Here is a 19,765-nt window from a genome sequence, read left to right as displayed (position 1 = left end):
AATAAAATTAAATGCCCTCCTACCTAAAATGAGACATTTTCTTTCCTTGATTTTTCTAACTTTCTATTAAATACAAAAGTCTTACTCTAGAAAATGTAGGTTCTTAATACATTTTTTTTATAAAGATAGTAATGATTCAACCCAATGAGAAAGCATGATTTCCCTTTTGCTCTTTTCACTGTTTAGTTTTTTCCATTTCCCAAAGTCTGGTTTGAAATCCAAGTGAAGCAGATAATTGGGTATATCCGTCCAGTACTCAGAGGGAAGTGAGCCAAGGAGTTATCTGGAGGTTTACTGCATGTCCCTGTCAACTCAGTTCATCACCTGTTAAGGAAGACAGGTGGTTTTGTCTCCTTACATATGGCTCTCCTCCACATAGTTACTGCGTTTTATGTTTGCCCCTCCCTAGCCCTCTGTTGAGCTACCTAAGAATAGAGTTATTTAGGCTTTGAGTTTTTAGCTTTGTTTGATTGTCCAAATGTTAAAATATTTAATTACAAAACAAAGTTAGTATTTAAAATATTTTCGATGATGTTCATTGCAGAAATATTAAAATGGCAAATAAATGGAATCATCCATAATGTCTATGAATGTTTAGTATGATGGAAAATAGCACGTAGCCTATAGAAATGATAACACAGATATATGTTTATTGACTTGGAAAGTTGTCTGTAGTATATTAAGTTAAAAAAAGTTTTAAAAAGCAGTGTGTGTAGTGTGTCAGATGTCTCTTGTTAGCGATGTCTGTTAGGAAGAGCCGGGGGGCTGTGTCCCAAATGTTCCAGACGGTGAGGCTGCAGATGATCTTCGTTTTCTGTTTTCCCTTTTGTTTATCTATGTTTTCTAATTTTTAGAGTGAACATGATTTACTTGTATAAATAAAAAAAAGAAAGGGAAAGAAAGACAGCCTTCAATAGTATATCTTTCTACTTAGGATTTACTTATTAAAACTAAGACATTTTAACAATCAGAGATGTAGTTAGGAAAATCCACAGTTCCTGTCCGTGTGAAGAAGCATGTAATAGGGTAGCACTGAATATCTTCTGCAAACAGCTTCTACTAGATAGAGGTGGATGGTGCATGAGTGCGTGAAGTGAAAAAGGGGAGATTATTGGCTCAGTGACAAGGAAAAATCAGAAACTGATATTGGGACCTATGGACAAGTAGAAACATAGAGGTTAAATAAATAGTTTAAAGGAAAAAAGAAAAGCCTATTCCTTTTTCAGAAGAAAGTAAAGTGTGTGCATGAAAAGCTGACCATAAATAACTTTTTATTTTTGTCTCTGCAGCAGTTTGGCAAAATCCTAGATGTAGAAATAATCTTTAATGAACGCGGCTCTAAGGTAAGCTCCATTTCAGTATTAAGTGTGCTTGGTTTCTTTTTTGTTTTATTTTAAATAGTCAGTAATCAGAGAAATTAAGCTGTTTTTCAAGCCTGTGGAAAATATCCCAACTATCTCGCTTGGATTAAATTATCTCTAAAAATAAGCTAGCACAGGGCCACACTTTATCCTGACGCTTGAATTGGAAAGTTTGAAGGGAGAGTGTGGCGGGGAGGAAGATAGGAAGTGGGAGATGCCGGCCGTCATCAGACTTAGAGTTGGCCTAAGCTGCTTATTTTAAAGGAAGAGAGAGAACACTGGAAAAAGTGGAATTCTGTTCTGAATTCTGTCAGAACAATTCAGCTTTTAAAAATCGAACTTCAGAATGACATACTTAGAACAAATGTAATGTTTCAGGCGTTCAGTTGACTTGCTCTCTTTCGATGAAGTTTTGACAAGGCTTAAATACAGGGAGTGGCGACTCAGGACTTCCCTGTGAGCCGATGTCCTCCTTCAAGTTACCCCTGGAGAGGCAGGCTTCAGGATGTCAAGTCACTTCAATTACACGTACAGTGAGATGGTTTTTGCATAAGAATGAAAGTAGTAACAGCGTACTATTTGATAGATGTGTTCACTTCTGAATGTGTTCTGTGTAAGGACTGAAAATTTTAATTAAGACTTATTTTCCCCTAGTAATTTACTAGTTTAAATTCCCAATCTATATGATTTAGAATATGTATGCACTAAAATAAGCTGCAGTGTTTTTAGGAAATGAGGGAATGGTAAAGTGTTCAAATGGTGTTGTGAAAAAATACTTGAGTTGAATTTCGGGAAGTTTCGTTTGAAAGTTTTCTTTCTCCTCAGCAAATGAAATACTCCCCACAGACACAATCAGCTGGGGCCCAGCTTGTAAATATTTACCTTGCCGTGTTCAGTTCCACTTGCATTTTTAGGTTAGACCAATTTTTGAATTAATTTTCATTTGGTCGTCTCTATTGAACTTTGGAAATAGCCCTCGGCTATGATTAAATCTCTAAGAATGTAATTTGAGAAAAGCTAAATAAAGCAAATAAATGAGTTACTATTTACCTCTCTTCAATTCCCTGCTCCAAATTGACCATACGATGGGAAGGAAGAGCATATATCTCCAGAGTTATGTATGCGTCCTGCCCTGTCTGTACTGACAGGAATGTGTGTACTGTTCTAATGCTCTGATTATTAGCCCCTTCCTTTATACAACGCATCAACACTAACAGTGTTTAATTCTGACTGTAATCATTATTTGTTAATTATTAAAGAGGTAATTGTACTCTAAGCTTCCAGTGTTCGGTTAAAACAAAAAAGATTAATATGCCTATACAGAGCTTTCTCCAGCACTGAACTTGGTAAGTATTTTTAAAGTGAAATCTGTTCAAACTGTAACCAGTAAAGCTGTTTGTGCTTGTAATTTCCTCACATGGATTTCTATTCCTTTTTTTATAGTTTGCGTTTATTTTTTGTTACCTTTTTGCATACAAGGTGGAAAATAACAATGGTTTAGAGAAGCACATGAATGTAAAACAAATATGTGAAGATTATTGACTGTTTATCTAAAGTAGTAGTTTAAATGTTTTTGGTTTTAAGTGTATGCACTTAAAATATTCTTATCTAGACTCTAACTGGAAGCCCAATATAATTCCATCAGGCATTGAGGACTTGCTCCTTACCAAGAAAATAATTTGATTGAATTCTTGTGAAGCAAAGGAAATTGATCTTTCGTAAGGCTTCTTTCATTGACTTCAAGGATTTGCCTACTACTAAAACTTTTTAAATTTACCCAATTCAATTGCTTCTCCCCTGTAATTTTCATTTTAAAATGACACAAGCTTCCTTTTCTCTTTGGAGAATCTAGAAGCATATGCTGCTTCTCTCAGCTGGATGCTGTGTCCTCACTGCCCCCTTTTTCTTTGCGCTGCTAAAGGGTAGACAGACTATGAACTAATTGGTCAATGTTTTTAAAACAAAGCACAGAATTGGGGATTGCCAAGGACTGATAGAGAATCTGCCTTCATCTTTTGCCCTTCTTAACTGTTCCCTAAGATTCTGTGCTGGAATGGTCCCCCCGCGAATGGTCCCCCCGCGACTGTTCTAAGGCTCGTGGATAGAGATTTATTTTGGAGTCTAAAACCTAGATGCTGCTTCTGGGATCTGCCTAAGATAAATTGAGGACTTGTCTTTTTGTAAATTAAGTTTAGTTTCTCATTTCTTATATGCTTAGGGTTGACTATAAAATTAAAACATCTTGAGAGAAACCAGAGAAAAGGAGACTTATGTGGTCCTATTGTTTAGTTAAGAGTTGCTCAGTCTTTTAACAGAATGGTTTTCTGTACAGAAATCAGCTTTATTGAATTGTTTTTTGAAGCAGTAATGGAAAAACTGGTCACAAAATAATTCTTACATGTAATAAGGTATTTAACCAAATGACTCCAAAACAAAAAGCAACTCTTTACCTGGTCTTATTTTTTATAATGAGACTTTCAGTCCAGGGTTTTCAGAGATAGCCACGTAACAACATAAGTGAACACTGTTAGGCTCTCTGCCTGACAATATTCTACCTTTTTAGCTTGCCTGAAGAGTAGAATTTCAGTGCTCCCAGAAGTAACTGGTTTTTTGTTGTTGACCTCTTTCATTTTTTTCTTCTTTGATTTTTATACTCTGGATTTGGTTTACCTAGATTACAGAATGAATATCATTTACATGCATGCAAACATATTTTAAAATCTTCTTTTACTCCCCTACTCCTTTGTAAAAACATAGCCAGCTGTATCTAATTTTCTGTGATTAACTGAAACAAAATTAGACTATCCTTTTGAAAATGTTCACTTAGGATGCGTGATGAAAAATGGCACCCCTGCCAAAAAATTAACTAATGTATTCAAATAGAATCTAGAAAATTATTATACGGATATGTATAGCTTTATTGATTCTCCAGATTTTACCAGTCATGACAAAGTATTAATACAAACAGTAGGAAGATAATATTTAGGTAGAGTGGCCGTATGTTCTGGTTTATCCACGATGTTCCCAGTGTATACCTATTGTCTTAGCATAATTATTAATAATGTCTCCTTCCTTCCTCAAAGTGTCCAATTTGAACAATAAGTTATATTGTCACTCTCCTTACAGATATTTTGAGTGGCAACTTTTATAAAGCACCCTTTTAAAAACCATTGTTAAAGGAAAACGTGTTTAATGAGAAGTAGAAAGAAAAAAAGAGTGTACATAGTTCATTAAAGAGAATATTCACTAATATTCTCATGTATTTCCTTCCAGTCTTTTTTCTCACATAGACTCTTAAACAGAAGTCTAGATACTGGCCACCTACTTCAGCCCCCAGTGCTCTCAACCTGGCCTTCACACTTTTAGTGACTGAGGACTTGTTGCTTTTCCAAAGTGTATTCCATTATTGAAATTCAGACTTTCCACCATCCTGCTCACTGTCACCCAGTCCATAGCGATTTGTTTGTCATAATTATCAACCTTATGAAATACAGAAATGCACAGATTCTGACATTTATATCTTCCAGCAAGTTTTCTCAACACACTTTTGCTATAGTTGTCTCTTGAAGGGGCTTGAATTAGAGACACGGAGGGTATAGAAGCTCCTCGCCTCTTCAGAGGGTGCCGGTTATTAAGTCCGTTAAAGGGCTGCAGAACAGAGACCGCACAGTAGTGAGATGTCCAGCAGGGTTTCAGTCAGTGTTCCAGCACTTCTCTCCGGTGGATTTCTGGAATGATGAGGATCTGGGTTCAGGTCAGGCTTAAGTTTGGGCTGGAGTTAGGGAAGATAAAACCTCTATCCCCGTTCCTCAGACACAAGTAATGTCATTTCTGGCCTGTTTCCCTGGCTTTTGAGTTCACACAAAGGGAAATTATTTATGTCTTTCAAATATGGTCAAAAGACTGTCTTTGAAATTGCACTAAGTAGGCCTCTGATTTCAGTAAAATTTGATAGGTAATGCTGAGGTGAAATGTTTTTTCATTATACTTAAAATGGAATTAACAGTGCATGTATTTCCAAAGGGCTTAGTTTATTTTCTTTTGTTACCATTTTATGGGTTTTAGTTTTATTTTTCTTTTATTTATTTTTTAATTTCTGTGTTCTGGCCATACCCAGGAGAACCGTCTGCTTTTGATTTCTCCCTTAAAAGTTACATGGTAAATTTTCTTTCTCATTCTTCTGAGATGGAAAAATTCAAAGATTATACAAATTAAAAAATATTTTTACAATGCTTATCCTATTGCTTGTTATTTATTGCAGTCTGAGGCCAGACTAAAAAGGTGACAGTTATTCGGCTCCCATATGCCCTTGATGATAAATGGATGTCAAGGCAGGTGATAAAATTTTTGTCACATGCAGTAGACGTTTTCACCACAATTGTGATGATGAACACAGCATTCCTCGATTTCCAAAAGACAGCAGCTGAGATAGCTGGTAAATCACTACTCTAACACTGGTGTCTTTGAATTAGCGTAGAAGGACCTGGGAAGCTGAGAAACTTAGAGGAGCGCGTAAAGCACACAGAGCTACGCTGTCAGTACAGCGGCCATGTGGGCACTTGAAATGTGGCGAGTCTCAAGTGAGATGTGCTTTACGTTTGAAATGCACGCTGAGTTCGGAGACTTAGCACAAAAAAGGAAGGTTAGACATCTCACTAATAATGTTTTTGTATTGACGCCATGTTGAAATGATAATATGTTGTGAGTATTGGGTTAAGTAAAATAGATTATTGAAATTAATTTCACCTGGTTTTACTTTTTTACTGTGGCTAGTAGAAAAGTTTAAATCATTCGTATGGCTCCTGTTATTTTTCTCTCAGGCACTGCTTGTAGGCAAACATGTCAGTATCATTTTTTTTAATTAAAAATAAAAGTTTACCTTTTGTTTATCAGTTTTTTATCTTCTTACATACTTGAAATATTTACTCTTGTTGCGAGTTTGAGATTAAATCTCAGTTTGACTTTGTAGCTGTTTCCCTGTTTGATACATTGTATGGTCATTTTGAAGCTCTTCGAAGGAAAATGTGTTAGGTTTAGACATAATTTTATTAATTTATTTTTCAAAGCAAGAGATCCAAATGACTAAACTTCATGTGAATTAGATTTGTAAGAATGAAGGAACATTAAAACATAATTTCGTGTAGACATATTTTCTTCTTAGTAACTTTATAAACCTGCATAATCTGTGAATATCCTTAGCTCAATTCCTGGCACATTTTCAAAAACGCTAAATTTTATTGAAGAAACAGTACATAAAAATTTTTTTTCAAGCTTTGAGTCAATATTCTTGGAACCAAATTGTAAATGTGGTAGATAAGCACTCGTGAAGTTGAGCTGATGGAAAATCACCTGTTTAAAGTTTCAACAGAAGAGAGTAGTATTTAAGAAGAATACTCTAAAAATGCTGGTTACACTTCTCACCTTCCTAGTCACAGACTAATTCTGAGAGGTATATATTAATTTCCTCTTGTTTATGAACAAATCACCTTCAAATTTGGTGGCTTAATACCACACACATTATTATCTTACAGTTTTGGATGTCAGAAGTCCAAAATGGGTCTCACTAGGCTACCGTCAAAGTGTTGGAGGGCTGCATTCCTTCAGGTGGCTCTAAAGCATAATCCATTTTGTCGCCTTTTCCAGCCTCTGGAAGCAGCTCACTTGCCTTGACCTATAGCCCCCTTTCATCTTCAAAGCCAACAGTGGCCAGTCCGGTCTTTCTCAGGCTGCTGTGCTCTGGTTCTGACACCCCTGTTTCCCTCTTTCACGTATAAGCACGTTGTGATTACATTGGGCTCACCTGGATAATCCAGGATAATCTCCCTGTCTCAAGATCGTTGATTTAATCACATCTGCAAGATCCGTTTTGCCACATAAGGTGACATATTCACAGGCTCCAGGGATGAGGACGTGGACAACTTTGGGGGCCGTTATTCTGCCTGCCCACAAGGTCTGTTTATCTTCAAAGGAAAGAAAGAAATCCTCTTACCCCTATGTTTCACATCAGGAAGTCTCAAAGTATCAACAAGGCCTTCTTCCTCCTGCCCTAGGTAAAGATGCTTGTAAAGATTGCTTTATTTTTATATCTTTGGTATCTTGATTAGCATTTCCTTTGGAGTATAAGCTTTTTTTTTTTTTTAAGATTGGCACCTGAGCTAACATCTGTTGCCAGTCATCTTTTTTTTTTTTCCTTCTTCTTTTTCTTTTTCTTCTTTACCCCAAAGCCCCCCAGTACATAGTTGTATATTCTAGTTGTAGGTCCTTCTGGTTGTGCTATGTGGGACACTGCCTCAACGTGGCCTGATGACAGGTGCCATGTCTGCGCCCGGGATCCAAACCAGTGAAAGCCCGGGCCGCCGAAGCAGAGTGCACAAACTTAACCACTCAGCCGCGGGGCCGGCCCCAGCACTTTTCTTTATAAAACAATTGTAAAGCATTTGAAAGTGAAATTTTGTTCCAGAATATTAAAGTCATTATTGAGAAAACCTTGCACAAGCAGACCTTAATGTTAGACTTGGTCTCTTGCTGACTATAAAATGTCAACACTTATGATACCGGCCTGTGTTCTTCTGGATGCAATTATTGTGTCACAGATGTTCTATCAATACATTCCAGAAAGGAAAGTCATAGAACACATTTAGCAATTCGGTTTGAAAAGGAAAATTAGAAGGATTTTAGGACTAATGTAGTTTAGTAAACAGAATGCTGAACTTAGATTTCAAAGCTTAATTTCTGACTTTCTCACTGTTAGCTGTAGGAAGAAGCTACATGGAAGGAAGAAGACTTTGTTGATGCTTTGGGCCTTGTTGATACTTGGGTACTTAACCTCAGTTTGACTCAGTTTCTTTACCTTCAAAATGATGTTAACAAATTTATCCTTTCTACCTCATGATTGTATTTAAACAAGTATGTATGTATGTGGGTGTGTAGATATTGATAGTCATAATGCTAAAATTAAAAATCTAAGTATTAGTCTCCATATAGAATGTTATCCAATTACTAATTTATAATTTATTAATTTAACCCAAGGCATAAAATGTATGAGCCTGTGAGAATCAGTTGGAATACAGCTTATAATACTTCTAAAATATGACGCAAAAACTCAACACTGTCTGTGACTTTTCTTAAGAGGTTTAACTTTCCCCAATGGATTCTCCAGGGTTGGAGAAACTGACTTCCTCTCTTCAGCAGATGCTAGTGAAGGTGGCAAATGGTGTAATTAATTAGTAATTTACCCTTGTATACCTTGAATTGTCAAAGTGGCTATAACATGTCTATATCAAAATTTGTTTCCAAGAATGTGTTCCCATTGATGTTTTCAACACATTTACATTTTTAAGGAAACTATTAACTAAAGTTACCCATAGTATTCCATTTCCAAGCAACATATATTTAAGTTTCTGTCACCTTAGCATTGCACTGTCAGCATAGCATCTAGAGTATTTGTGGTGATATCCAAACTGAAGGTAGAGACAATCTGTTGGAATCCTCCATGGGGCACCACCCAACCATATAATCACTTAGAATGCTGAGTAATCAGGTCCTTCAAAAACAATGGAGCTGCGTTTATAAAATCTTAGTGAGCAATGCACACTGTTTACCATCTCAGTTAAGAGCACGGTTCGTATATGTAGGACTACTCATGGCATTAAGCAGCAAAGCGGAGCTTCAGTAAAAATAAAGGGTTCCAGGTTATCCTACAATGGAGTAGTCAAAGAAGGCTAGAGAGACAGTGAAGCCATTGAGAAATGAGGACTTTCCCAGAAAATCTAAGAATTTACCACTAAGATTTAAGTAGCTTGAGAAAATTTTGTAGTTGCAGAGTGGAAAGATAAGAACAAAGCACGTAGAATGAAACTGATATAATGCTTTATGAAATAGTCATATAAGTGTATAGTAAATCCTGCTGGTGTTGAAATTGGTAGTATGAATATGACCCGGACAGTCTTTTCAGATATAATGTGAATAAAAGGTAAAGTGCGTTACTCCCTGGTCTCCTGGTTTGTCTACTTAATGAATTAAAGCTCTATCGTTTTTTTGCAGCATCTACAATGCACAAATAAATTAGTCCTAACTCATAGTAGCAGCTGTATTGCTGTTTTATTGTATTCTTCTCCTGTTGAATAGTATGCAACTGATGTCACTAACGCAGAGCTCATCCCCGTTGCCTTTGACTGTTCCTTTTCTCTCCATATGGAAAATTATTAATACATTAAGAAGCAGATGTAGGCTTCAACAAATGTATAATTTAGGCAAATTTTGAAAAGCGGTTTTCTGAAATTCAGCTGAACATATTTTTACTGTTAAGTGCCAGTCTGGTCATTTAAAATTGGCATTGGAAAAAGTCGTAATTGACTCACCACTGCTTACTGATGTTTTCGTTTGCTTAGACGAACATGAGTGCTCTCCTCTTCCAGCCCCAGTACCTACAGAATTACGTATCGAGACTGTGTCTCGGAGTATCCTGTTCCCCAAGGAGTTGATGGAGATAGAAGCAGCAGGCAGAGTGGAGCCAAACTGATTAGACCTCCCAAAAAGTCTCGTTGTACAATGATCGCACCTAAATATCAGGTTTCATGTAGAAGTTGCTGGAGAATAATAGATTTAATTAAGTATTTCTTAGTATTGTATAAAGGGATGTGTATATTAACAGCGTGAACTGAGAGAGAAAGGTAGGATGTAAAAAAAAGTGTTCAGATTCCTGGTTGAATAGTTTGACCCGAGTAACTCTGTACCTTAATTTTGGTCTGGCCTCACATGCTTTATGTTTTATTATTGTTATTAATTACATTATTATTATTATTATTATTATTATTATTATTACTACTACTCCTACTACAGTTCTTTATTCTTTTATTGGGTTTAATTTCCCTTTACAAAATATGCATGGACCAAAAATGTGCCTTTGGGAGAGTATTGCTGAGTTGTTGCTGATGTCGGTTTCACACTGTGATATTTTTCTCTGTTTACCAAGAGATCAGTATTTCGATGTAACGATGTGCATGTTCTCCCCTTCTCCCGCTGCATGCAGGGATTCGGGTTCGTAACTTTCGAGAATAGTGCTGATGCAGACAGGGCCAGGGAGAAATTACACGGCACCGTGGTAGAGGGCCGTAAAATCGAGGTGCATGTCTTCAATAATTCAATTTCTGGTTTATATTTTTATTTCTCTTTTTTGTGTATTGCCTCACTTATTTCACATTTGGAACCCTGTCTTGTTCATGTGTGTGCACACGTGTATGTGTTTGTACCGTTGTGTCCTTCACCTTCTTGCACTAAAATGTATAAAAGTAGCACTCCTATCCTCCTCTCGTATGTTTTGGTTGTTTGGGGCTTATAATTTTGATTTACTTGTGTGTATGTGTATTTGTTTTTCATTTACTTTTTCCTCCAAAATGTTCATCCTTCTGCTCTCTTGATTTTTTTCCTTTGCTTCAGTTTGCGAGACTCTGAATTCCTGTGATCAGACCAAAATAAAACTAACTAAAAAGATGTCTAAAAACTCTCCAATTTATAACATTGTGTCCTGTAATGAATCAAGGGGCCAGCCAATACCCGCTCTCTTGAGAGGCCAGTTCGCCTCCATGTGCATGTGATAAGCAAAAAAAAGAAGATTCTGGGGAGGGAGGAAAGAATCCAAAACTCATATGATCTTTAAATATATTTAATATCAAGAATTTCAACAGTTAATGGAGAAAATCCTCGAACAGAGGGTTTGATGGCTGCCTGGCAAACGTACTATTATTTTGATTGAGTCAGCCATCTGGTGTTCACCAGCCCTTTTTTATAACGCAGTGAAGGTTAACTGGCCCCTTTCCCCTTTCCTGGTTTTTAAAAGTATGAAATATACAAGCCACCATTTTGAGTAAGATGTCTGCATATTTTGCTTTTTTTCCCCCCTCCCTTTCCAATGGTTTAGCATTTAGGGCCCTTCACTTGACTCACTCTTTCCATGGTAACTATACACAATGCTGGCGATGGTGCCCGTTGGCGGTAAGTGAAACAAAAGCACTAGAGAAGAAGCTTTTTAAAATGTAATTACAAAACAAATAAGAAAGAAAAAGTCCATCTGCCATCTCACATTAACACTACAAAATGTGATTTGACTTGTCGTTCCTCTCCCTCTTCCTTCCCCCTTTTATTTTCAATGCTGTTGAGTAATGCCGCCTGGACTTTGGATGTACACATTGTTTTGTAGCAGTCTGAGCTGTTTGATTACTGACGTCATGGTGATTTTCCCCCTTGCACATCTTACTCAGAGTTACTGAACTCCAGTTTGGCTGGTTTTATTAATGCACTTCCTGCCCCTACTGCCTTTCCTCCTTTCCTCTTTCCCAAACTGTTTGTAGCTGTGACTGTTCTTTCTTTGCCCTTGACAGCTCTCCTTCCTGCCCGTGACACCCTTCCTGCTGTCCTCTTTGCTTTGCCCTGCCTTTTTGTTCTCTTTGCCCAGTTCTCTTCCTCTGCCTTCGCCACCCCTTCTCTCTGTTCCCTGCTGCTGTTGGTCCCTTGCTGACTGGTGGTTGGTTGGTTCTGGCCATCTCCCTTTAAGTGCTTGGGTGCGCCCTGCTCTCGCCGCTTCTGTGAGCTCCTGCCCCATTCTAACCCTCCTCTGTGAGAGCCTCGCTCCTCACTTTCTCCCTTTCCAAAAGTGATTGTTTTTTTCTTTCTTTTATTTGTGTGTGTGTGTGTTTTTTAACTGCATGCTCTCAGTCTCATCATTGTTGTATCCCATTCTTTTTTTTAAATGTGAAATGTTTATATGATTTGGTGGGTCAAACTAGAGTAAATGTAGTTTCAAGCTCTTTTCCTCACATGGGAAGATTATCTCTATACAAATTCTACAAGACACATTAAGACGTTTTTTAATTCCAATTCTACCCAAAATTGGTCTTTTCCTAACACAAATTTATCACTATACAAATCTAACGTAATGTAAATCCCCAGAGGCAAAATAAGACATATTTATATTTTGTGTGTTTTATAATTCTTTTAAAAACTGGCCTTTTTTATGCCCTCACAATGCAGTATATAATCAAGTTCTGTGGTGAGGCTTTACCCTCCTTGCAAGAGCTTCGAGGCTGATTCTGACGCTGGGCTTCAGTATTCTGGCTTCTACGCTCCGTTCGTCTTTTCTTCATCACCATCTTTGTAACACGGCTTACCTTAGCACCGAGAGTGCGTTAAATTATGCAGTTCTGTAATGAGGGTAGGGAGTACCATAAAAGAAAAAAACACAAGCTTTATTTTTTCAATTAAGTGCCTAATTTAAAGGCCTTCTGAAAACTTTATTCTTAAATGAATAGACCACATAGTCTAGAAAATTCAAAATGGTCTGGAAGACCATCAAAATGAGAATCTAAGTTTCTGTATTTGTTCACTAACCTCAAACCAGAAAACCTATACAAACATATCAAAAATGCTGAACATTAGAACAGGTGAAATCCGTAGATTTATTTTCGTATCTTCCTGTAAATCTGCTTCCTGACCAATGTGGCAAGCCTCTGTTTTATAAATGAACTTTAAAGTTCATGTGCAAACGGAGTTGTTTCCAACTTAATTTTTTCCGTATTTTCCTTAATGCAGAGACTTCTCTGTTTAAGAAATCTCCAAAAAACTTGCAAATGTATTTTTTTTGGAGTTCTGGATAGTAAAGTAGACCTAGTTTTCCATTTGGAGACCAAGAAACTGCCATTTACTCTTGTTAACCTCATTTAATAATCACTTTAATTAAAGTACTGTATATTAATATTTTATATTGCTATATTAATTATTTAAATCAGTGCTCTCTGAAATTTACATTTTAAACTGAGTACTATGTTATTGGATGAGCAATTCTGTGTTCCCTAATGTGGTCTACTTCCTCACTGCCCCTTCCTTCTACTTTGTATTTTTAGGTGAATAATGCTACAGCACGTGTCATGACCAATAAGAAGATGGTCACACCATATGCAAATGGTGAGTGGTTGCAAGTCATCTTCAGAAGGATGTCATTTTTTTCTTGTGTAAATATGTGGACTTTTCATAAACATCAAAGAATCTCTCTTGATTTCAGTTTTGAGACAGTTTGTTTCATTTGTCTTCAAGTGTTTTCTTTACCTAGGAGACTGTTGTATTTTTACAAATTACCTTTTTCTTAGAATGAAGCCGTTTTTTAGTTATTAAGGTTTTATGGTCTCAGGGAAGTTCACGTCATATGTGGTTACCTGTTAACCCAAGCGAGGTCCTGCGAGGGCACCGTCCTTTTTAGCTGCTGCGGCTCTTTGTCATATGTCAGGCTTGTCCACGGTGCCTCCGGATGCCCGCCCACTCTCACTTGTATAGCTGATTCCTTCTCATCTGAGCATGAGTGGAATAATTCTTGACACTTACTGTCCTTCTGCTCTAGGGGTGACAGCCATGGGGAGTGGTGTGTATATTTTCTATTTTCTATTCCATGACTACGTTATATAGTGAGTTTTAAAAGTGTTTCCCACTGAGAAGAAAGTTTTCTGTGAATTTTTACATCAGTTGTCAAATTTAATCTAGATTCATGTTCTCCAAATGAGAGGGAATAGGATTTTAATCCTTAGGACAACAGTGGTTTTGCAGACTGTTCCACAGCGCCATCTTGAGGGGAAAAAAGAGGAAACCAAATGGGTTGGGTGCTAAGGCCTCCAGCTCTGCTTTTGATCTGAGCAACTCCTCATTCTCTGTTGTGTATTTTAGAGTTCTGCATAAGATTTATCTAGCATAAAAGGGGGAGTTTCTCCCTGTTTATTGCTTTGTAAAAGTTTGAACCCACTACTAGAGTATGACGGTATATGCTGGTAATGTCTTAAATCAAGTCTAAGTCTATGAGTATTGAGTGTGTCCCACAAAGTCTTCAATGAATCATGCAGCCTAGCTTTTCAAACAGATGATGCAATGCAGCATAATTTGTGTTTTCCCTACTCATTTGTCAGTGGGTATATCTGATACCACCACCTCCCTCTTTACCTCTGATTTTCTTTTTACTGCTATCACAAAAACAGAAGTTTCTGCAATTTTGATAAAAACCCAATGTAATCAAAATAGGAAGGAGAGGCAAAGTATGTGAGATTTCCTTTAGACGCAGAGAGAACGGTGTGGCAGAGAGAGCCGCTGACTGGAACTCAGATGACAGCAATTCTGCTTCTACATGCGCCTCTTCTCTTCACTCTGTGACTGGGGCCAATTTTCTAACTTATCTGGTTCTGTTTTCATCTCTGTGAATTGGCGGTCATAGAATTTTAGCACCAGAAGTTCCTTTAGAAGTCATCAAAACCCAACCCTTTTAGCTTATTATTTAGGAAATGAAGCCCAGAGGTGGTGCCTATCTTATCTTTCCCTTCAGGTTTTGTCAAGGTCAAATGACATAAACATCTGTGAAAATACATTGTAAATTGTAGAAAACTAAACATATTCAGAGTATTATTGACAGCATACCATTATTATAACGTATGCACTTAAAGAGAGTGCTTGCTTAGGTAATAATGCCATTGGTAGGAAAGGAAAAGCTCATTTTTAAATATTATTCTAAATCAAATACACGCCTAATGGAGCCACACTTTAGAAGCTTGCTGCTGCTGTGTTAAAGGTTCCGAGAAGAGTGTGCTCAGTGCCTTCAGTGCATTCTCAGTCGGCGTTTTAGTTCATGTCGGTTGGAATCGCTTGATTGTCTGACATCGCAGAACATTGGTACTCTCACAACTCTAGTAGGATTTGAACCCAGGTTCTGCCAAATTTTTTGTGTAGAATAATGAAGAAGCATGTCTATAAACCCATAAAATAATGAATGGGGGATTGGAACGATTCAGAATGAATGGATTTTCTCTTGAATAATGTCTTTGCTTTTAGCCATTTAAATCTGGTAATTGACCTTTTCTTCTTTCCATTCATTTATTTATCAAGTGACAGTGGCACAATGTTAGCCCTAAATAACATAAAAGAAATAAACCGAAGAGCCAGTCTTTCAGATGAAGAATAGGGCATGTGTACTTATTTATGTATAAAATTCAATAATATTCATTGATTAAAGTTTTCATATGGAGTTCTACTTGTTAGCTATCAGTGGGCAGTAGTACATTTTTCTTTTTTTAACACTTGCCATTCCTACAAATATAAAGTTCTATAAATATAAAAAAGAGAATGAAGAAATAAAATTGACGTCAAACCTAATGTTGTTTGGAAATACTTAAAATTTATCAGTGTTTAAGCTCATATTCAACAGCAGTCTAATATTCTTTAGCTAAAAAGTCTGATTAATTTAAGTATGTTCCTTACAAATTAAAATCTCAGAAGACATGCGCTGAAGTTGGGAATGTGCCTTGAATTTTATTGTTGCATGTCTCTCCTTGTTGACTTGGTTAACTCCAGTGAGCTCCTGATGGTAAATCCCAATAAAAGGAGATTTCACTTTACCCAGAATCCCATCAGCATGGTACAATTGAACAGGGAGTTCAGAGAGCCAGGTGAAATTTGAATTGAGTCAGAGGGTACCTGATAACACAACTAGAGTAGTAAACAGTGTTAAGATGACATATAAGAAAGTGTGTCACAGTGTGGCATAGGACGAGATACATTCTGCCTTCTTTCCTTTTTCTAAACAAAGCATAGGTCATTACGCAGTTCTATGAGAGACACTATACCAAACCTGGGATTTATTTGTATTTCTTTTTCCTTCTCTCATTCCGTCTTCTTCCTACCTCCGTCTCAGTTGCTTTCTCTCCCCACTTTATCCCTACTCACTACCCCAACCCCTCATCATCCTTTCACTGTGCTAGTGCTGCTTAAAGATAATCAGGTCTGGAAACGTCATCACCTTCTCGTATAAACCCCCCACTGGCATTCTAAAGAGAAGTTGGTAATAGGCAAAAATCAACCCAGCAGTGTCTGAAGCCCACTTGCACACCCCTCCTTTGCCCTGTACTCCTCATGGAGTCTTAAGTGCTCGCTGTCCTCTCTTCCGTTGCAGGTTGGAAATTAAGCCCAGTAGTTGGAGCTGTGTATGGCCCCGAGTTATATGCAGGTAGTATTTAAGTTAACTTTTGCATTTGTGCTATTTAATTGTAACAACATCTGTTGCTTTTCAACTTACTATTCTTTTGTAATCTTTTTGCATTTTTTAATTTTTTTTTAATGCAATCAGCATCCAGCTTTCAAGCAGATGTGTCCCTAGGCAATGATGCGGCGGTGCCCCTATCAGGAAGAGGGGGTATTAACACTTACATTCCTCTAATCAGTAAGTAGCCTATGTTGACCTGGCGTGGATTTTGAGTGTTGTGAGTAAACAGGGATGTGCTAGTCTTTTTTTTGCCCCAAGTATAATACATAATTGAAAAGGAGGCATTCTCAAGAGGAATGAGTACTATCATAACACTCTGTCCTGCTTAGCCTGTGCTAGAATCCTTCTGACCAAACACTAAGATTGCCACAAAGCTTAAATTGTTGGAAAAGGTAGAAGGAAGGGAGGGCCTGTAAAGAACACTTTAGTCTGCACTTAATAGCAAAGAAAACAGAAGGAGTAAGTGTTTGTGGAGCATATTCTCTGTGTTCTCTGCAAGTCGGCTTGGGCTCTCTAGCAGAGCGCCACCCCACACCACCTCCAGTGTCGACTCTTCTCAGCTCTGGGGGCTTCTCTAGAGTCATTTTGACCTGAGCCATTTTGCTCCAACAGGAGGTATAATTAAACAGAGTTCGGTGGACATGGAATCAGTGTTTCTCCGTGCTTTCCAGAGGACAGCACGCTTAAAATAGACCCTTAGAAAGTGTCTGCCTCTTTAAAGGCTCCAAGGCTACAACAGAGAGGAGGTTCCCCTCTTACCTCACATTTCTGGATTAAAATATTTTAGATAAAGGAGTAAGGGTGACTGATAAAATGTCTAAAGACCATTGTGTGCCTTGTGGTTTGGCACCATGTAAAAACAGAAGAGAGTATTCTTATGAGGAATAGTTATTACATGCGCATAATAATGTTTAGAAACAAGATTAGTAATTGGCCAGTTAAAGAGTTTCTACCAGTCAATTTACACTGTCCGCAGAAATTTAGTCTCTCCTCTTATCATGGCAGTAGTTCTCAGAGCTGCTTGACCTCTTTCTCACCAGCTTGCATTGTAATTCCAAAATTGGGAAGGAGCAGAGAACTTACTCAAGACTTGTGATGACTGAGGCCTGGAATCATTAGCTTTTGCGTAGTGGGTCTCTCTGTTTCTTTTTCAGAAAATATGTGGTGCATATCTTTTCATCTCTCCTGTTATTGATTCAAAGCACGTTGTGACTGCACACCTGCTATTGAATGCAAGTTGACATTTCTGTCATATTTTGGGTCTCCCTTTAGTTCCTGGCTTCCCGTACCCAGCTGCAGCCACCACGGCGGCCGCTTTCAGAGGAGCCCATCTGAGGGGCAGAGGGCGGACGGTGTATGGCGCGGTCCGAGCGGTACCTCCAGCAGCCATTCCTGCCTACCCAGGGTAAGCATTAGATTCCAAAATAAGCAATTGGACAAAACAAGAATACCATGGCCCTTATAACTTCTGGGACATTGCCGTGCCACGTAGTAGAGATCCTATGAATATTTGCAAATTAATGGATAAGATGGCAAGAACCAAAATATACCATGATCAGAATGTAATGAAATATCAATTCATTAGATAAATCTTCATTTTGGCCACCTTAAGCCCTCACAGTAGTGGCTTAAGACAGTAGCCAGAACCGTCTTGTGTTTACTAGCAGTGTGTTGGCATGGAGTTCACTCAGCATCGCACGAATGTGGATTAACACTACTACAGAGAACCAAAATAGGAGCTCAAGACTGTAGAGCAGACCGCGTCTGCTGTGTTCACCCCCGATCACCACCCTGTGTTGGGGCTGAGGCCATCACACGTGCCCTCTTTTTGGTTTCACTGCCTGGGTGGTGAGCAGCAGACCTAGTTACCCACAATGGATTTGCTTTCTTTGTAGGAAACGGATTAAAAGAGTTTAATTCAAAGATGAACCAAGTCCAATTGAATCAAGGCAGAAAGGGAGAAGTAGGAAGAATTAAACTACAGTTGGCTTCTGAATGATGGTAAAATGACTAATGGAGCTGAGCATCCTTCACCCTTTGATTTTTGTATGGAGGGTGTCTCATGCAGTGGAATGATTCCGTAGCAACAAATAAATCCTTTGTTGTTGAATAAGGGGAAAGGAGTGAAGATGGCAGGTTTTGTTTTCAGTTGTTTCTCACTGTCAGCCTAAAAATGTATATTTTTATAAGGAGTGGACTTTTAGTTGTATCAAGGACTTTCTTCAAAGATGTGGCATTTGTGTTCTTCATCTTTTCTCGGCCTGTGACAGGTTTTCCCCATATCCTTACTGAGGAATAAACATGGTGGCGGCGGGGCCTGGTCACTGCTGCTTAGTTCCAATATAAAGGGAAAGAGCCTGCTTTGTAGGCCCTTTTCTGACAGCAAAATTGGGTTCGAGGTGTGCTAAGTTAGCATGCATTGATAGACCAAACGGGCAGGCCGTTAGGGGGCCTCCGTTGCACAGAATTAAAGCATTTTTATTAGACAAGTGTGCACATTGATACAGGCAGGCTCCAAAAGCTGCTGGAAGGGAACTGCTTTAGAAATTAAACCTTTGTTTGCAGTTTATAGGTGTTTAAATCCCATGCATTCCATCATCTCCATCTTCTGCCATTACTTACTTTTAATTTTATCCTTTTTTCTCTCAACTTGACCTTTGACCTTCAACCTCTGACATCTCTCTTCAAAGATGTGACTAAAGATGCATATTGTTTCCTCAAGAAATAGTCAAGGAAAACATACAAACGAACCTTTTGGAAGTTGTGCACACTAGGAAAATTGTTCCTGAAGCATCTTCCATTTCAGTCCAGGAGAGTTTACTGTCATGTTTGCAAAGAGATACTGCTCACCAGAGACATGGGACTTCATTCTGTAATATTGCTAAGTTTCTTTAGGCAGTGGTTGAATCCGTTCCTGTGCAGAGTAGGTCATTTCAGCATGTGGCCGAAGCTGAGAGCCCGTTCTCTACCAAGTCTGTCAGGTGTAGATTTGCTCGAGGACACTATCTTCATGTCTAATCACATCAATGTCTGTGCATTACATTGAACACTGATTTCCCATGTTTTCTTTTTTATTAACTAAACCACTTGTTTACATGGAAGATGGCAAGGAATAAGTCCAGTATTTTATGGGGAATGGCCTAAAGTTGCTTTTCAGCTTAGTGAACTAATTTCATCATTAATCATTGTGTTCCAGCCTCACTATGGCATTTGATACAGGGAATATTGGAATTCCTCTAGAATTTAGGTGAATATTCCCAATGAGTGATGCAACTCAGCATAAAATTTATTCGTGCTTTTAATGCCACCACTCTTCTTTGCAGAAGACATGTTTTTCCAT

At 38.0% G+C, this 19,765-nt stretch overlaps 1 protein-coding gene across 50 annotated transcripts in view; it reads left to right on the top strand.

The window, feature by feature from the left end:
* RBFOX2 (RNA binding fox-1 homolog 2) overlaps positions 1-19,765 on the top strand; it is a 265,092-nt gene that overhangs the window by 226,415 nt on the left and 18,912 nt on the right. For 38 of the 50 annotated variants that reach the window (XR_011433673.1, XR_011433671.1, XR_011433670.1 and 35 more), the window contains 6 exons: positions 1,290-1,343; positions 10,393-10,485; positions 13,259-13,319; positions 16,336-16,389; positions 16,510-16,602; positions 17,698-17,830. Coding sequence is in view for 46 of the 50 variants with exons in the window: in XM_070254230.1 (XP_070110331.1) it covers positions 1,290-1,343; positions 10,393-10,485; positions 13,259-13,319; positions 16,336-16,389; positions 16,510-16,602; positions 17,698-17,830 (488 nt within the window). In the remaining 4 variants the exon portion in view is untranslated. Of the gene's footprint in view, positions 1-1,289; positions 1,344-10,392; positions 10,486-13,258; positions 13,320-16,335; positions 16,390-16,509; positions 16,605-17,687; positions 17,831-19,765 lie in introns of all 50 variants that reach the window. The other 12 variants (XR_011433672.1, XM_070254228.1, XM_070254231.1 and 9 more) reach the window with 2 other exon arrangements.

Source organism: Equus caballus, chromosome 28 (genome assembly GCF_041296265.1).
Source record: "Equus caballus isolate H_3958 breed thoroughbred chromosome 28, TB-T2T, whole genome shotgun sequence".
Classification (NCBI taxonomy): Eukaryota; Metazoa; Chordata; class Mammalia; order Perissodactyla; family Equidae; genus Equus; species Equus caballus.
This window is presented reverse-complemented; position numbering and strand designations above follow the sequence as displayed.